Raw genomic sequence first — 20,380 nt, 5'->3', positions numbered from 1 at the left:
GTCCAATTTCAATTGCTCTCAGAATAGGGCGATTCGCCCCGGGCTAACGCAGGGTCGAGGAGGAAAAAAAAATCCCACAAACCTACTCATCATCAGAGCCACTGGTAACAATACAACGAGTTATACACATCATAATTCATCTCGAAAATTAGTTGCTCGATTTAGTGGACAGATTTGCGGGTATAGGAGAGAGTATGATATTAGGGATCATGTCTGGTGCACAATGGCATGGGTAGACTCACCGCGGCGTCATTGGACAATTACTGGCTATTGGTGCCTTATGACTCGAAAAATGAGGCAGACTTAATAAGTGATCACATCTTCCCCTCACCATTTACAAAAAAACCGAGACCAGTATATCAAACAAGTCAATAGCCTTTCCTCCTTTAAATATATGGAGGGAGGCTGAGAGAGAGAGGGGGAGAGCATGAAAGATTACAATCATCTCCGATTGATACGGCTTTTTAAATGGGCGCTTAACAAAGGTACCAAGTATTTTAAGCTCTCCACCGCAAGTTAAACATGAATTTATCGGTTTGTGAGCGGGCACAAAGCTTACTGGCTCCCCGACGCCAGCCCGGCTTCTCCGCATAGTGATCCGCCATAACGTGATCTGTCACGGGGACATGCGTGCACACCGAGCCGAAACATGGCCCGCCATTGTTTGAGGAAAATTTAACTGTTTCACGGTCCTGGTTTCTTTATTTTTCCCTTTTTGACTTAAGCACTAGCCAATTACTTTAGGGCTGGTGTAAAATACTTTGTGGCTTTATCACTGGAGTGAGAAATGGAGAAAAGGCAGAACTCGGAAAAGGAGAGGCTATGAATCAATCTGTTACTAGTATTTTTCATCCGGGATTGTTCACCTACAAAATTAGTTTCATCAATGAACATTGAACATGACGTCATAATGTGCCGTACTGCAGTCCGTGTATTGTGACAAAGGAAGAAAATTCTAAGACAACTCAACATCTTAATTAGATAGCAATTAAGAGTGACCTTTGTCTTTTGTGTTTCGATTTGACCCCCCTATAATCCTCAGCAATCTACAATCGTGTCAAATTAGTCAAACTTTGTCTGGGCGACAACTGTCAAAACTTTTTCCGTCTAAGCTAACATGGTTGGTATTCGCTTTTGTGCATAAGGTAGGTAGTGTGTTCGGTCCAGGTTCGAAGTTATAGGATTTCGACTCGTGTAAGAAATTTACCACATCTGTGAGGTGAAGGTTGTCCGAATTCTGATTATTGAAATTGTCTAATAATGGGGGTAGCCCCCCCCCCCCCCCTCATCGCACGCCTATGCTAATACTAATCTCAATCAAAATCATCCCGGAAGGATTTTATTGCGTGTGAAATCAAATTAGTCTGTGTTACTAAAATGCCATGAAATTGATAATTACATTTTTAACGAATTGTAGAATCTCTTGCTGCCCAAAAGCATTGTCAGATGAAGATCATTGATTGCTATATTCAAAACATTACGAATTAGTTATTGGAGAAAAGGCATTGAAAGGCGTGAGCAAAATCACCATCAGAGAAGTAGGAGATTATATTTTGTAGTAACAAAATGCAATAAACATCATAAAGAAAGAGATCAAATTGGAATTATAGAACATCAATCAAAATGATGCTCATGGATTTGCTTCGTCATTTTCTTTGTCCATTTATACGTGATTGTTCAGGCATAGGCTATGTTAGTTTTATAGTTCCAATCGTACTTACAAATGCCTTACAATTCATAAATCAAACTGACAACCAATTACTCAAGCTTGTGTGAGTTAAAGTCGAACTTTTCCATCCTAACACGCACGCGATAAAACCATTAGTTACAGTATAACGTGGTTCAATATTATTTTGTTCTCACCAACAAACACATTCGTTATGCTACGATTGATTTCAAAAGAAAGTGGAAATGTCACTTTAGCATATCATGTTTCATAACATCACCACGACTGCACCTTCATCAAACTATACAATTGTTGAAAACATTTTACATTATTCATAATGAAAGTGAATAAAGGAATTCTTCTTCTTCTTCTTCTTCTTCTTCTTCTTCTTCTTCTTCTTCTTCTTCTTCTTCTCTCTGTCTGTATGTCTCTCTCTCTCTCTCTCTTTCTCTCTCTCTCCCTGTCTATTTCTCTCTCTATATATATTATATACATTGTTGCTCATAAAGTTGGAAAACATTTTACTAGCCTCTTTTCATGGAATGACAGTGACAATGATTTATTCTTGATAGATAAAATGCATCTCTTCTCATAAACTTATTGAGCGATGAAGACTGAAAAATAAAGTCAGAACAATGAATTTCTGAGAAGATGTAAACTATATCCATCAATCATATTGTAACAATCATTTTATGAAAATTTGTAAGAAAAACAAATTCCAGCTTTATCATCTATCTCCCCCTCTAAGATTTTTGTTTACTCTCTTCCCCTCTCAATCACAATACAGGTTTGCTCAAAGATCTCATCGAAAAGAGCGAACCGACATTTTCAGAAAAAAAGAAATCTTTGGACAATTGTGTTTATATATTTCTTCACTTTGATCGTTTTATTTAAGACCGTTACGATAGTCTATGAATACAATAAATTTCAAATATAATACAGTTCGACACATGCAACGACAAGGCACCTTTTAAGGTATAGGCGACTTTTACATTTCAAGAACGAAAAAAACATGAAAACGTCGTGTATTTTTCATGTCTCACATCCATAATACATTTAATAAATTTATACTGTACAGATGCACTCGAAAGTTCATACAAAAGAGGCTGTTTTTTTCACAAATAGGTCTTTTAAATATACTGTGTTAATATTTACAATATAAAATACCCTGTAACAATACAGAATATGCGGTGGTTTATTTTAAGGTGGCGTTTTAGTCCCACACAAAAATAGAAGAATACAAAAAGCACATTTCTTAAATTCAAGGCCTCTGTGTTTTCTCAGCAGTGGCCCATGTAAAGACATGAATGTTGTTCCATAATCAGGTTTTATGTGTTGTAATAACATACCGTATTTAATGTGTGTACACGAAGCCATGTAAACAGATAATAACTTATATTTTTGTTAAACGATATTGCGCCCTATAGAAAGCCTGTGTTAATGAAATGAACGTGGACCAGATGAAACAACAGAACACTATCAGATAATAAATAATTATGAATATGAGTACAAATATCTGACCCCCCCCCCCCCGCCCCGAAAAAATTAATTCTTATTTATACCATTAAAAGTTAGTTAAAAGTAAATTGTCTTTAGAACTAAAGGAATCTGTTTCATATATGCCTATGGTGGCAGGTATGAATATTGAATTTTCAAAGGAATCTGTCTGATATGTTTTTTTTAATGTTTTAGGTCTGCTTTACCCGTTGACACTTATAGACACAGAAATAAAACATAATTAGAAATTGCAAACATTTCCGAAGAAAGCAACCTCTATGTCTAATCTAAAACATAACAGAATGAGCAAACTAAGACATGGTCTCAATGAAAATCTCATAGAAGCTGAAGTCAGTCAAATTCTACATAGCTTGTCAATTTTACACATTCCAGAATTCTGTTTTCAAACTAACTTGTTATGCATTTGTGTGCGTTCTAGATTCAATGAAAGCGGAATATAAAATGAAAGAAAACACGGCATTAATTGATATTAATATCAATAAATTTCATTTCCAAAAATGATGTATATTTAACACTCAGCAATAACATTAAAGGATTTTCATTGTAATACTGGCAATATGTTCGGCACTAAGTGGTATTTTTTCTGTAATACACAAAAATACGGTGGGTTTAGGCTGGTGAAAACAACACAAGATGCATGGAAAATAATCCTATCCGTATATCAGTTTTATGATCAAGTTAGAAATACATTTCCTTCTTAAAAACTGCTGTATAATTATGAAAAATTAAGTTCATTCAGTGAATTTTGCTGCTTGTTTTCTGTTTGCATGAAAAGAAAACGGCAGTTAATTAGATAATACAGGACGGTCTAAAGTGTCTATTTGGTTTTAATCTAAGAAAACACTTTTACCTTAGCATAATAGAATGGTCTTTACACAGAGCTGAATTTGTAAATTTGAATCATTCTTCTGCCAAAAATGTTTGCCTGGTCCAAACACTGATCACATTAGGGCATATTCTAAATTTGGCCATTAGGCATACCGTTATTCAACAAAACCAAGTTACTAACAAATATGTTAAATATTTTTATCGTTTTGTCGCGAAAATAGAGGAATAATATATTGTGTTTCAATTCGATTGGAAAATTGACAATAAAAAAAAGAAAGTTGGCCATTCTCGGGAATGTCTGAATATATTCAAAAAGTTTCCTACATTAACGTTTAATCATAAGGCAAAACGTCAACCAGTCAATATCTATCATTACGTCACCAAGACTTGTCACGTGACAGCCTGGTAAGACACAATGATTCTGAGGAGATTTTAAAAGGCGGGAAAATTAAATACTTTGGCACTTCTTGGTGAGAGGTGGAGAGAAAATAATAAAAACAAGGGCACTTTGTGCTTGTGTATCATTTCAGCGGTGGGCTTTTTGTTCTTACAGAATAATCTTTTTTACATACTATCATTATGACTTTAAAAGAATTCTAATAAATCTCACATGGCTGCGTAGATAACTTAGAGAAAATAACAATTGGCATATCAAAGTCCTCAATTTTTGGCCCACAATGGACGGCAAGCAATTTTTAATGTAAACGTATTTGGAACTTTGCAATGCATGATGGACTTGCAGATGACGTCATGCAGCAAGTGTCAGTTCGGCTACTCACCCATGACAATACAATACTGCCACGGCACCATGTCATGTCAACATAAACAATATTGACGGATTCGTCTACATCGCCATCTTCAGTCAAAATAGGAATAAGCACACCGACGTGTAAGTAGATAAAGTTAGGCACCAGTTCATTTTTTAAGAGCGTTCATGAAGCAATAAGGTGCAATGTCCAATGGCTTGGTCATTCTCAAAAGCTCCCGGTTGTATATGGATAGACTATGTTCGATGGAGCTGGCGGTGATGGTAAATATGCATACGGTCCTAGATGATAGGGACTGAGGGAGATCTGTGGCCTGAGCGCCGCGTGGAGCGGGCTGAGTGACGAGTAGTACGCGCTGGCAGGAATGTGCATACCGAGTCCAGGCGCGAACATAGGTTTGGCCGCCATCTTGAGTTTCTCGAGTTCGGCCTCCTGGAGGCGCTTGGCCTTGGCCCTCCTGTTCTGGAACCAGATCTTGACCTGAGTTTCGGTGAGGTTGAGCGAGGCGGAGAACTCGGCACGTTCGGCTATCGAGAGGTACTGCTTTTGGCGGAATTTGCGCTCCAGAGCGAGAAGTTGTGACGTGGTGAAGGGTGTCCTAGGCTTCCGGTTTGTCTTGTGCTTCCGGAGCGTGCACTGCACTTTGGGTCCTGCGAATGGAGGTCGGATTTCTGATGAACCTGCAGGTTGAGAAGAAAGAAAAAATACAGATAGAATGTTTAGTTCTATTTCTAAAAGAAAATATCAATTTAATAATTTGTAATCATCTGGGGGGGGGGGGGGGGGGTTGCTCAAATTGGTAAATCCCACCTGACCGAGAATGCCGGTCTCGTGAATCATCATACAACAAGTGCTCATGAGAACCTCGTTGACGGTCGTGTGGGTCGTCGGTCTCGTAGGCCGTCGGTCATTTGGGTCGTAGCCGTTTTTTAATTTGATGATTGTTTGTCTGATATTACTTTGTCAAATGACTAGAAAAATTATATCGGCTCTCTGCCATCCACTTGAATGAATGTTTTATTGTGATTTAAGTTGTGTGGGACAATATTTGTTGGATTTTCTCCAGGAATGATATCCGTATAATGCTCGTGTGACATTCAGATGTAATTGTGTATGATTGTGACAAAATTGAAATGATTGAGGCCATTTAAGGCACGATTCAATTCCATAACACTAAAATATTTTTTGTTAAAGAGCTTAAAGATCCATAAAGGCACTACATAATATGGTAGAAGGTAAATTGTGTCTACTGTATCTTTCTCTGCCTTGGCAAGTACACCAGACAAATAATGAACAGGAGCCCTCAACAAGTCAAACAAAATGTTGAAATCTATCCTCCAGAAAGAAGTTGAATCTCAGATTTGAAAATACACTCTAAGCCTTTCATTTGTCACTAAACGTAATTCCAACTGAAACATTACTTTTTATATAGATCCCTTTCACCAACGTCTGCAAGAACGCATCTAGGAATCAAGTGAGTAATTGATGGAGACACTTTACATCAGGCCAACAAGACGTGTAATTGGTACCGGCGTTAAGGAAATAATTATCAAACTTTCCAGCTCTCGCTTCAATTTGTTTCACTTTGAGAACAGGTGTTACAAGTTTGGGGAATCATCATGACTTCTGTAAGACGGATACCATGCAGAAGGAGCAACAAAAGTGCACCGAACTTCGAGAACGATTCTTTTGCTCTCAGTCTACTTTTTTTCTTCTCTCCTCCCTCTCTCTCAATCGGTCTGTCCATCATTGCCTTATTTAACCCTATCACTCTCCATGTTCAATCCTCATTGGAATTCGGATCATCATGGAATACAAACTCCAACGACACATCGACAAGACGAGTTCCAACAAAACCCGAAGAAAGACCAGGAATGCAAAACTGAGACTAGAGGGAATGTGTAACAAGCAACATGGCGGGAGGAAAAATACGAGCAAAATTGAAGGAAATGACCAACAACTTCCGATGCGCTGGTTCAAGTACACGTTATCGGGTGTAATAGAGGGCAGGACAGTAATTGAAACCCCTGGATCCATAAAACCCAAGCAGACGACGAGACTGGGCATAGAGGGATACATGAGGAATGGGGCTAAGGTGGGTTCGATAGAGGGGGTGCGTGAGGTGGCATGAAGGGTGTATTATTTCGAAAAGCAGGATAATTGTCTTTTTTGGTTCCAAGGAGGATAAAATAAATTGGCTTCGATAAAATGTTGGTCCATATTATCCATATCAATGCAAACATTAAAAGGTTCGAGGATGAAGTGCACAACTGCATCAAGACGGGGGGGGGGGGCTCTGTTTCCTTATCGCATCAAGGGATTTCATTAGGGGGCATCGTCCACTCACTCCCCATTTCTCAGGTTTAACAGAGAATATGACAAAACTGTAAAACAGACAAAATCCCTACAGTTCACGGTTATTGTAGAATAATTTGAAATACTACAAGTTAAGTTGCGATTTCGAGGCAGAAGAGTGTTTAATGGACCATACGTGTTTTCTGGGTCCTTTAATTTCTATAAAAGGTATTCATAATGCTGAATATTTAATGAATATGGACGTGAAGAGAGGCTCTGTAGAAGAAACTATACGTGAAATGGGAGGGGGAACAGGAATTTGTCATAGAGAAGAAGAGAGCTGCACTTCGACACCTCTCTCTTGTCTAGCACGAATATGATTCAATCAATGATCCGATGTTGATGACGAGTATTATGAAAATTGAATCACATTTCTCGTTTGACACGTCCTACACGTCCCGTCTGGGAACTCTGATCTGATTTCGACCAACCATACCTGCGCTGCCAAACTCGACATGTTCATCAAAAGATATCTAAATCATCGAGGGCTGTAGCAAACTGAAATTAAATTTCTGTTCGGTGATACGATTCCGGCTGCCAGAACCACCCTCCCTCCCCCCACACACACCTTTTTTCACAACACTTTTGTTTTCGAATTTCCTTTTTGTACATAAGTTGCCCTACAGTTTGGATCGTTTTTCTCTACCAATAGATCCTTTCCTATAATTGAAATTCCAATTTTCCACTCTTGAATTTAATTTAAAAGATATATGCCTATAATAAACCAGAACTTTGCTCTTGAATTTATTTTTGAGGCATACAGATTACAAGACGAGTCTCTTTCGATAGCAAGAGACTAGTTACGAATAAACAGCTACTCTAGGGGAACTTGAAGAAAGTAATGAAGACTAATGACCGTTTAGGGTTTTACGTGGAGGCTGCGGTCATGATCACCCGCTTAGCAATGTTATCCTTGCCGCCAAATTTCGCGACAAATCGGGACAAATGTTTCTCCGCTCGTATTGTGACAAAAATCCTCTTTTCCGTCATTCCCCTTTGATTCCCCGTCGCATTTCTATCGCCTATTTCAGCAGCCGCGCGGGTGCGTCGGCGTCGACGGGCAACGAGGGAGTCATTACGGCTGATCCCACCGGTATGCTCCGGCGGGACAAGCGCGCGCCGACCCCGATTGCAGCAACGCAACGTATTCTCTATCACCTTCAGCACCCCCCCCCCCCCTCTCCCACACACACACACACCATCCCCCACCCTTTCCTTTACTTCAAACTCTCCCTCTCCTTGTCAAATTAGTTTTTAATATGCTCTCTAATTATCAAAGACGGGGTAATTTCAAACTGGTTTATTTTAGCCTTGAACTGACCTAAATATTGTTTGACGACAATTCGAGTATTATTTTCGGACTCTCAATTTTGGTCAATTTTGTATGTGTGTGCATCGAGTTATTACGCTGTATTATTGTAATGTTTAAGTGTTTAAGTGCTGAATGTAATAGCAAAGTTTCTTAAAAAGTCCTCGAACGATATTCTTTGGAAATTCATTATAATGATAAAGCCATAAGAAGAATGAAATTTAAAATTCATTTGGTTAAAAGTTGAAACAACGCAATAAGTTAACATTGAGGATTGGTAAGTGTGTACATGAATCAGAGACACCAATGCATGGGCAATTGTATTGGTCTACAGTCCAAAATAAAAGTGGTCTTTAGAAGAAACATGACTACGCACATGTGATGCATTAATGGGAAAAATAAATTTGATAGTCCCTAAAGAGGTATTGTTTGGCTTTTTTTTATAAAGATTCAAATTCTTCTTCTCTCCTATGCGATCTAGCTAATAACATCGAATTTGTAGACGTCGCGACAATCCACATTGCTCAAATCCACTTCAATAAGAGAAATTGTGACTAAGTTATGATCACAACTCTGACATGTTTACAGTCACAACTATTTGTGTGTTTTATTGGAGGACCGATTTATTTCCTTCTCACGAGCCCTTCCTTCCATCCCTCCCCCTCTCTCTCTCTCTCGCGACGTCGATGTTTTTCATCTTCTACTAACGGGCGGAAGAAGTTCACATCAAATTACCCAAAATATCGATAAATCCGTGACAAATTTGAAGACAGGTGGCAATGCCATCGGTAAGAGTATCCAAGACTCCAATCTAACCACATTCTCTCTCGAGATCTAGTTCAGAGCTTCAGCAGAGAGACCATAGCTGGCGTCTCTCTGGCGCTCCCACAGTAAGGGTCGCAGAAGGCCATTCTTGAAGTACGAAGTTGCAGACAACGCGGTTTGCAACGTGTGGGACTGAGGATGATGACTTTACCATCTCAACACTCGTCTACTTTATCACTGCCTTCTATCTGGCAGAAGAAAAGAACCACGTCCGATTTCTTGAATGTCTCCAATTTGTCAAAGATTTCGGATGTAGGACTAGAAAAAAACTTTGGAATACGAACCAGAGAAGAGATGGATGGTATATGCATTTGACAAATGACCCACAAACGGTGACATCATACTCGGTTTTCTTCGACTGGTAAAAAGTTATTGTTTCCAAAAATAAAATTTCCGTATCAGTCATCACCATCTCTTAGGTTTATGACAAAATCGTTCATTGGGAGAAGTTATGAGAAAGCGTTAGTGTTAGAGAACACCACTTTAAATTAATAATTTCAAAAAGCAGCATCTTTTAATATTTATAAACGCAATTAAAGCATCGGAAACAATCGGCATGAACACTTCCTTATATTGTGATTACTCCAAAAGATATGATAACTTCAGATTTAGAAACCTGCCTCGTATAGTCAGCAATTTCATTCAAGTTTTAGCTGTACTTATTTAGTTCTTTTTTAGGTCATCGATGGATGGGCTTAATATAGAGAAAGACAAGCATGGATGATAATTTAAATGGAGTTAAAATATCGACAAATTCACAAAACTAGTCTAGAAAAAAGAAGAAAACTGTGAGTGTATGGTATCAATATTATCATGTCCAATGTAGACCGTCTCCAAAATGGTCTACTCATAAACATCGAGCTATAGCTGTAAGTATTCAAGATGCTTATTATGAATATGATTTTAAGTCAACGACCAATTCCGTAACATCAGAATGACGAGAATTATTAAAAATTACTCCATGCATAGTTGCAATGGAAGCACGGATTTATGTATTCTGAAATTGTGTCAGCTGCAGATTCTTAGACATAAAAATCCGTCTGCCTTGAGGAGTTTTTAAACGTTTTTAGTCTTTTGACTATCCATGTGATGTAGGAAAAGGATTCGGTAAAGCCAGACGTAGTCTCAGCGGAACATATCCCCGAGCGAAATACACTGATTTCTCGGTCTGCAAAAATCCATATTCTAACAAATCAACCGAAATTACAAAAAGACTTTCTTTAGTAAGGTTAAATTACCGATAGCATGGCTAGGTGTTTAGCTCCTTAATCATAGCAATCAGCTCTACCACTGCGGTAGATGTGGTTTTAAATGGTCAGTTAGCACAGGCATAACAGAACCCACAAATAAAAAGAGCATACGTTGAACTACCACATTTGCAAACAAAGAAATTCACCCCCATTTTAATGTGACCCATTTATTGTGATTACTCTTCAAGATTTTAAATTAATATGGCAAATGGATAGAAAGAAAAATACATCATTCTCAATGTGTGACTCGGAGAGATTTCCACATTTTACTCAATTATTCAGGCAGTATTCTGTATTTTGATCATTGTGTCACTCTCTTCACGATTACTCTTTAGTTTTCTCCATGGCAAATCTGTAAAAAGAAATTTACCAGATTGTGTTCAAATTCAGTAAGAAGAAACACAACTGCACTTCCCTAAACCCCTATTGATATAATGTAACGACACGAATAAAGGGATAGAGGACGCACATTTTTTAATCTTCATAGTAAGCTTTTCAAGAGAGCATAGACAAACAAATCTAAACTGGTCTCGAGTTACTACGACTTCAAGAACACACAAATAGATTTGAAGTTGTCAAAAAAAGAATTCCACCCTCCCAATTTAAGAATACCTCATAATTATGAGACTTATAATGACAACAGTGCTACATGAAAGTTTCAGCAACATAGGGGTGACGAAATCTGACAGGATAATGGTTGTACACCCTTCATTATTACGTGCATACTATCATAACAAGACCAGTTTGTGATCCACATTAGTAATACGGATGAATTTCATTATCGTGTCTACATTGCATAGACAAGATATTATCCTATCATTTTTCCAATTTAACAGTTCAGCACATCCACACAGCCAGGCGACTTCCGTTCTGTGTTTGAACTTTGAAGTTTCCCCGCACATCAATGTTAAACTATTAGGAGATTTTCATCCTATTCATGCCTTCAATTCGTCGATACACATTTCATCGTGGGCTAAAGGTTGTTGTTTACTGTCGTCGCCGAAGCCCCGAGGTTTTTGGGAATTGTCAACGAAACTCTTTATGGATTTGCAATTCAAACAAACTTTTCAATAGGACAGGGCTCTTTTTAATTGCAGTCAATGGGAGGATAATACATCAGATCAGATCGAGGTGGAACTGACTGGTGTAGAGGTAAATTCTGTTTTTGTATTCCGTCAATGATGCTACAAATAAATTAATTGTAGCTAGATAATGATCATGCATGGGATATCTCCAATTCAATGAGATTTTTCTTTCTTTCTTTTCATCAGATGAATGAAGATATTGATGACCTACCAACCACTGAGATAGCGATGTATGTAGATTGATTGGTCGTTAAGAGTCGAATCAAAATGGGATCAATTTTGGTGATGATCTATTTAATAAACTGGGAAGAGACTTCAATCGTGGTTTGCAGTCATCATAAAGCCATGTAAATGATGACAGGTTTCGAACACAACCTGCATGCACAAGTCGAATGTGTTAACGTTTTGCAATGGATAATAGTTATATTACATAATTGTGAATCCGACAGTATTCATTAGTAATTGTTTAAGTCTTCATACTACTGTTGACAAAATCTATAAGGTTAGGGAATCATGGGCATAAAATTACATTGTGATCCACTGATGAGATAATAAACAATATCACAAATCATTATTAGCATTACATAATATCTTTACAAGATAATTAATGTCATATTTATGGCTGAGTAATCATGATAAGGTTTGCATGACTTGTGTCAACATCATACCATAATCGTTATTATAAATAGCTGTATAATTGTTGCACTAATTTGTTTACTAAGCTGATTGTTTGCATTGAAAATATTATTCACAAAATAGAGTGAAAAGGGTTTATTTAACTTAACTCTAGACAAAAAGAATGCTTGCAATCTCTCATCAAATTATAAATAAACAGATCTGTATTGTACCCCCTATTCTACTGGCATGCGTGATTTCCTGATAAATAGGGAACACAATTTAGGTCAAATCTGAGTTTTCACAAAAACAAGTGGGTGTTGAAATATATCATGCTTCTATTATCTTACGCTCAATTATTATCGTGAAACAGATCATAGATGGTTATAATTACACGCCTCTATGGTACAGTATTTGTTTACCACAGAATGGTATGAGGTTTTGTGGAGAGATATTGAGAGACGATCTCTTTTCTTTTCTTTTTCATTTTTTTTAAAAATTGTACTCTTTCCTTCTTTTAGCATTCCCATTTGAGGCCTTCTAATATATGCTTGAACAATCAAGCGTATACAAACGTGTCGGCGTGGTAAAAGATTTCTCTATGATAATTAAATGCTTAATAACCATCGGGATTTAACAGTCAAAGGTATACAGAGGTCCCAAAGAGCAACAAAAGACTAAGGTGATTTCAAAAGAAGGAAATAGTTTACATTCTACTAATCAACCGCAATTGAGTACCTAATAAAGCTTCAGTATTCTATGGCAGCTATTATGCTACGTACTCGCTCCAGCGGTGACGATAATTAAAATACATGTTAATTGGTAAACATTTCTATTGCTTCACTGGACTTCCAGTACCACCACCCAGTTCTGTACTTTTAGATATTACTGTAGTTGTATTATACATGTTGACTTGACACACTTATCTATGTGTAATCTAGAGGAACAATTATCACACGAGATCTGTTCAAATTTCTCCCACAGGATATAAACTTTTGCCATGGTTAAGAGGCTTAGCATGGATGTGAATTAACAAAAAGTGAAGATGATAACAACGCTTTTTATGCATATTTTGCTGTTGTAACGTTCAATTATTGTTAATATAATCCTGATAATTATGCTTTTAAACCCAATGTTGTACATGTACATCTTATAAGATATTACTTTCCATCCCATCATCCATGGCTTTTTGCGAAAAAAGTAAACCTTCGTAATATATGTAGATAAAATGAGACAATATTTTTATTTCCTTTCAGAAATTTTTTAATAATTACTTTACAGTTTGTAAGCAATTTTAATTTTCGTCGCTGTTAAAAGTGGTATCATATAGAAAAAAAAGGATTTTCTTCTTAAGTATATTGCCCGGAGGTGTTGAGTGATAACACAATGATGGTATGAACCAATAGATTGGTTTAGTTACATTCTCAACAATGATATTAAATTGGCATTCATTGGTTGGTAAACTTTATGTTTGTCTCGACTATGCAGAAAAGTGTGTATCTTGTATTTTAGAAGGGATTACTGAGTGAATGTGCGCTGCCAAAATACTTAAATCCCCAATACATGATAATGGTGTTTAATAAATAAATAAACCATTGATAGCTATAGTCGTGAAATAATCATTGAAAACATAAAAAGGGCTTTCAGCAAGCATTTGTGATCATTGAATAGTAATAAATGATTTAGATTGATAAATTCATATCTCTTCAGGATGTGTCTACATAACATAAGTACTACTCACCATCTACAGGTTTTTATTTTCTTTCAACAAGGTAAAGTTTGGGCTACACAGGGGGCAATTCGATGCACAGTTTGATAACAACATTACTGTGTATTGCGCAAATAATTTTTTTTTAATAAAAAGGAGGGCTCTTTAATCTGATCAAGCATCACCAAACTTAGCTCTTTAAACAATTATGCAAAGTATTATTCGAAGTTGTTATCCAGATATCTAGTACATGTGTATCTTATTGTGTGAAATGTAATTTTTGTTTAATAAAAACAATTTAAATCGAAAATGTTCTATACAATAACACGACAGTCACTATTGTCGTTTCATGAGAAAAAGGTTATACCAGAACTTAATTTCTGAAATGCATTTTAATTTTTAAATTGACAACTTTCAAGATATTGTTTTAGTAATTATCAAAAAGCAATACCGGTGTTCATATCGACACGTGTTCTAAATGCATCAAACTTCAACATCGAATAGGCAATGGAAGAAAACAACTTTTCTGATTTGTCTATTCATTTATAATAGTGTAACTAGATTTTGGATGCTCATTGAATTTGTAAGCCTATATTTGTCGGTGAATAGAAAATATAGAAACAATGCAATGTTGTTTGGAAATCGTGGATATTATTTTACTTAATGCAAATAATTTTCGGTTACTTACAAAAGAGAAAAAATACAGATATATCTTCAAAAAGTCATATTCAGGTAACTTCTCCTTCCTATGCTCGCGTGAAAAAAACTTCTCTTTTGGGGAGCTCACATTTACTTATCGGATCTCAAACTTTCAACTATTTGTTTCTCTCATTTTCTGCTTTTGTATGAAAACCGACTAATAAATATCAGGGAGGATATCCCCTTTAATTGATCATTAATCAGTGTAATAACTGTGAAATTGAGACAATATGTATGTATATAATGTTTAGAGGGTATGGTAAAGAGGGGAAAGCAGGCTATGCAATGATAATTATTGCAAAAGTTTGACAAGATATATAGGATCTAAATTGGAGGTTACAATAACAAAAATTGATGTAGAGGATTCCAAAACGATGTCACTATTTTCTTCTTGTGATGAAATTATATTTCATTGTTAGATGTAAAAAAAATAACTGAAAGGCTTAACAATGTGTAGGATCAGCTGTATCGGTAGGATGCCCATGGCGCTGTAGGTCTATCATGTTGTGTCACTGTTTGGCTTATTTTAAAATTTGAGATTTGGGAAATGGTAAATTTCAGATATGACATGTAGTATGTACACATAACTGGTGACGAACATCACAACAAATTGTAACATCTTCAGTGTCATGGAGCAAAGTCTACATTTTGTCTCCATCATATCAGATAGTACTTCAAATTGTTACTAAAACTTAAACAAAATGGGATGACCGAAATCAGATTCATCTCTTGTCAGCATAAAAATATGGTTATTAAAAGTTTCCCTTTGTTCAGGGTTTGTAAACAGGTTCAATTTGATATGCACATACTTGTCAAGCTGATGCTTCTTTACTTGAATTAGGTACTTGCCCCGGTATAACAGACGGACATCCCTGCTCATAACTAATATAGTTACATGACTCATGAGGACAGGCAATAGAAAGTCAGATGGATTTTATTTTAAAAGAACCTTAGCTATATATACATGTATTTGTTTATCTCAACTTGTTACCAAGAAATACATACCAGATGAAGGGCTTAATTTTGTCGCCTGCATCCAAGGAAAGCTAGAAGCATTCCAAGTGTACGTCTGCGTCGTCGGTGACGTGCATCGTCCCGTACTATCCGTTGACGACGACGATGACGATGACGATGATTTGGCTAAAATGTTCTCTACACTATGACTAGCGAAAGACGGTACGGATGAGGAGTTCGTGCGAGCAGCGGGGTTTTCGGGAGGTGGTGACGAAGGAGCCACGGGGCTGCAGTCCATGTCTGTTGGGTGCTGTTTGCTGCCGAGCGGGGACGGTGATTTCGAGAAGAGAGATTCCACTCGGAAATTGATTCCTTTGGCGGGCCTGTCGTCTGCTTTGTGCATCGGCGTCTCGGGTGAAGTCGCCCCCGGAGAGATGGCCGTGACGGGAGAGAGGCTATGGTGGGGCCGCGTGAAGGCGGAATTGTTGCTCACTGTCAGTGTCTTATTGGACATGATGGAAGCCGGGTCGTACGGCGTCTCGGTTATCGCCGTTTCGCTGTGATGCATAATATGCATGGGTGCACGTCGATTCGATAGAAGAAAATTATTCCAAATTCCAAAATAATCGCTTCAACAGTAATCAAGGATGAGCTCAAACAGAGAAGATAGCAAGCGAATGATTAGTCTCGAAGATGTCCTCGAAGTAGAAAAAATACCTTCACTGTTGGGTTGCTTTGGATGGAATGACTTAAATACTGTAAACATGAAAGGCACTGAATAAAATGAAGAGGCACCATGTAGGTTATGCACATGCATGGAATCGCTGTGATAACAATAATTCAGACCGGTTAAACACACATCGTAGCTGGATGACGGAGCAGAGCAGTGAGATATGATATCAACTCGACGATTGAGCTAGCCAATATATGATACACACCGCTACGTTACTGTAAACTTTTCGGCGCTTGTCTGTCATTAATCAATTTGCGAACCAAAATATCGGCACACCCGCCCTCTCCCTGCACCCGAGGTAATTGCTGGTGAGTCAGCCAATGAGAAGCCGCGAATGCTGTGACGTTGGATGGTCGGCATCACTGTACGGCGCCGTGGACAGGGGAATAAATGCTTTACGTTGGCCGTGATACCCGGTGAATTTGCCTCGAGTCAGACCCCGCGCTCTCTCTCTTTCTCGCTTTTCGGGACTGGTTTATATCAAAAGATCCTTAGTGGTTACACTTACTAGATTCCAGCCTAGAGCTAAGCCCCAGCCACACACTCACTCACTCACTCACTCACTGGGCCATCATCCCAAGCACAATAGTACCGTGTATATTTTGTGTAATAGCCAGTGACCGTACGTCTTTTGTCGGCAGTTGCAACGTGCCCGCTCGTCGCGCAAGTCCCAGGCATCGAGTTTCGGAGACGGGAAAGAATCGGATGAAAGCGTTTGCCAGACTGGAACGAGTTCTCAATAGCTCTCAGTCTCATAAAAAAAAGCCTGATTCATATAGATGAAGCAATAAGAGAGAAAGAAAGAGAGAGAGAGAGAGAGAGAGAGGAGGGAGAGGGTTTTTTCAGTGGGAACGGCTCTTTCTATTCGGGCGATCAATTACCTCAGGAGGCATAGCCAGGCTAATTGCAAGTACAAACACTCCGTCACCATTTGTCACCTTATTCACTGAGTAGACATCTTAGGACGGCAGTCGGCGCCACAACTCTCCCCCAATCAAAGCCTACTCCAGGCACTCACATCAAGAAGAAAAAAACTACCTTTTCCCCTCTCTCTCTCCTATAAAATTATAAGCCCCCACCTCTAAACTGAAAGACCGCAGAAAGCTCCTTATTCAGGCACCCGCAATCACGATGTGTTCCTTCGCATCGTATCCTAAATTGCCCTCGTTTTGCTTCCAAACGTCTTTGCCTTCACCGGCTCTCAAAGAAATATCAACAAGGAGAAAAAACAGAAATGATAAAAACTTGATGGAAGGTTAGTGTTTCAATATTGGTACCGGTCAGATTAACCTAATCCTCAAATCACCAACACATCGCCGTCAGCCCCGACAAAAAGAAAACGTCGCAACCACTTCATAACGTCAAGCTGAGTACAAAATTCGATTAGAAATAGATACTGTAACAATTTTTCTCTCTTTTTTTTATCCTGCCGGGGGCCGGTCACGGTATAATTTGGCCCCTCCTAACCCCCCCCCCCCCTCCCCCTTTGAACCCGATGCCCCTTTAAGATATTTATCACAAGGCTTAGGAATACACTTGAAGGAGAGGGTATACACAGTCCCATACGTTGAGAAGGGAGGGTTGTTTAGAATGTAAATATATTAAACACCGGGAAGTCCGCAATGCTAATTCTGTAATGAGCGGCAATATTTGGCTACGGGTCTGAGGGTTGCGGAGGCTAGCATCACAGCGGTAAGCCGCGAGACACTCGGCCGTGCTCTCTGCGGTACCGGCATCCACACAACCGTATCACTACCCACAGATATCTCGCAGCTTGGAACCAAAACAAGAGAGAAACGAGAGAGAGGGGGAGAGATGGAGACCCGCCCGGGGTACAGGCTTCACCCAAGCTCATCTACAAGGCTGAAATTGGCGAATTAGAAGCCTCTGATTCATCTTTACCGACGGCCGACTGAGGGAGTGAGAAAAAACAAAAATGCAACAAGTTTTGCTTTTGTGGCTGCCTGGCAGAATACAATAAGACTCCAATAGAATGCCCCCAAAACGCAATTACGAGACAAAAAGTGAGGTTAATAACGGGTTATTCATCCTCCTTCTCTCTTGCTCGTGGTTGTACAATGGAAGTTATTAATTACCTCCTTTTTGTTGGTATTATTCGCTAATTGAGGTTATTAATTTCCTCATTGTAGTCACTCACTCTCTCTTTCTGCCGGGGACATGACCTCAAGTTGTGAGTTAATTTTGTAAATCATCCAATAACAATACACAATGGCTTCATGTATTGCCCTCAGTTAATTGAGCGAGATACTAGACAAATATGAATGAAAATTAATGTCATTGATATTAATCACGTGTCCGTTCAATAATGTTTGTGCGTAACACTCATGTTTTATACTGAATTTTAACTTTTCGGTACAAGGCTTGTGAATTTTCACAAAAGCTGTTTGATTCAGCCGTGTTATTGATAGATCTTCAAGAATAATGTAAGCTACCTCATCAACAGAAGTGGATTTACAGAACATTTTTTCCTTTTCATTTCAGCGTACTTGTTTCCAAGTTTGTTTTTTTCATTTATATATATATATATACTTTTTAAAGATAAAATATTATTATCTACATGGGTATAAAACTTGTCCTTCATGTTATTTGTTGCAACATAAACATTTTTAAAAAAACAGCCATTGAAATAAGATTTTTCAATTCGTCAACGCGTTTGAGATGAACAAGTAAATATCTCGCAAGAGCCGTCATTGTCCACGACAAGTGATACACTTTTGTTACTTGTTGGTAAACTTTATATTATATAAAAAATTAACAACTGAATTATTCATACTCCTTGTGAATTTGTTTTTGTGTGTGTGAGTGTTTGACGTAACTCAAGAATGAAGAGTGGACTGATTGAATGGGGAATTAGGGCCTTCGTTTAATACTTTTAGATGTACGCTTTCGTATGTCACATTCACAAGAAGCATAAATCAGGACGAATAATTTTTCAAATTCTTAAAAAAAATACAAAACGTAGTAGCTGTGTGGATAATTAAGTTGTTAAATATATGTATTTATAATGTATGTATTTGATTTAATTTATTGGTTTGATTTATTAGTTTCTATGTATGTATTTAAGTATAAAGTTTAACACATAATAAACATTAAAGAATTGAAGTAGTACATGGAAAATATATTTGTATAAACTAGCCAATTTCTTCATCATTAGGATTTGTGAGTAAGTGACGATATTGAGAATAAAATAGACATGATATTTTCATTTCATTTCATTTATTCAACCTGTATAAATACCGATTTACAATGAAAATACAATTATGGTTAGGAACCCTTAGAAGCAGAAATTTGTTGTAATCGGGGCCCTGCAAACAAACAATAACAAGATAATGCACATAAATCAACAATAACAAGTAAAAGACTTGAATAATACAAGTACGCACACGCACATGCACACACACACACATATCCATAAAGAAGGTCACAGAGAAAGAATAGAAAGGAGCGAAAAATAGGAAAGAAAGAGATAAAAGTAGAAGAAAGATGGGAAAGAGAAATACCTACTCAACCATGGATTGAAAAATACTTTTTATATACATTGATTTAAATCTGGTAATAGTAGAACTGGATCTTAGGTCATGATTCAAGGAATTCCATTCCCGTACCCCAACAAATGATATAGAATTATACAGTGAAGTTGAACGACAGAGTGGGTGATGTAAGTTTAGACTTTGACGAGTGGGGTAATTGTGAATAGAAGAATTTGTTTGGAACATATTAAAAACAGATGGTAACAGGTTTTTATGAAATTTAAACATAAATATGCAATATAGTTATCTATCTATCTAACAGGCTATAGTTCATCCAGACGTTGGACAAAGCCCTCCTCATAACATTTCCATTCTCTTCTGTCTCTAGCTGTCCTAGTCCAAGCGGCCGTATTAAGTTTGATCAAATCACATACAGGAATAATTCCCAGTTTAATGAATAATGGTAAACTTGGGGACATATAATGACTATTTGTTATTAACCGAGCTGCACGTTTCTGTAACATATAAATCTTGAACAGTTTTGTTTTGTTAGTATTACCCCAAATGATATTGCAAT

The 20,380-nt window shown here is 37.6% G+C and overlaps 1 protein-coding gene across 2 annotated transcripts; it reads right to left on the bottom strand.

Moving 5' to 3' along the window:
• Nucleotides 1–3,628: 3,628 nt before the first annotated feature.
• Msx (homeodomain protein) lies at nt 3,629–16,879 on the bottom strand. 2 transcript variants are annotated; one of them, NM_214613.1, is given in 3 exon segments: nt 5,061–5,110; nt 5,112–5,459; nt 15,631–16,093. In NM_214613.1, coding segments are annotated over 3 exon segments (861 nt in total).
• Between the last annotated feature and the right edge of the window lie 3,501 nt (nt 16,880–20,380).

Source organism: Strongylocentrotus purpuratus, unplaced genomic scaffold (assembly GCF_000002235.5).
Source record: "Strongylocentrotus purpuratus isolate Spur 01 unplaced genomic scaffold, Spur_5.0 spur5_scaffold_15, whole genome shotgun sequence".
Lineage (NCBI taxonomy): Eukaryota > Metazoa > Echinodermata > Echinoidea > Camarodonta > Strongylocentrotidae > Strongylocentrotus > Strongylocentrotus purpuratus.
This window is presented reverse-complemented; position numbering and strand designations above follow the sequence as displayed.

Coding starts and splice junctions, on each gene's coding strand:
- Msx (XM_030985280.1), bottom strand. CDS start 16,156: ATGCATATTATGCATCACAGCGAAACGGCGATAACCGAGACGCCGTAC. Junction 5,460..15,630: donor AAAATTAAGCCCTTCATCTG/GTATGTATTTCT, acceptor CTCAACCTGCAG/GTTCATCAGAAATCCGACCT.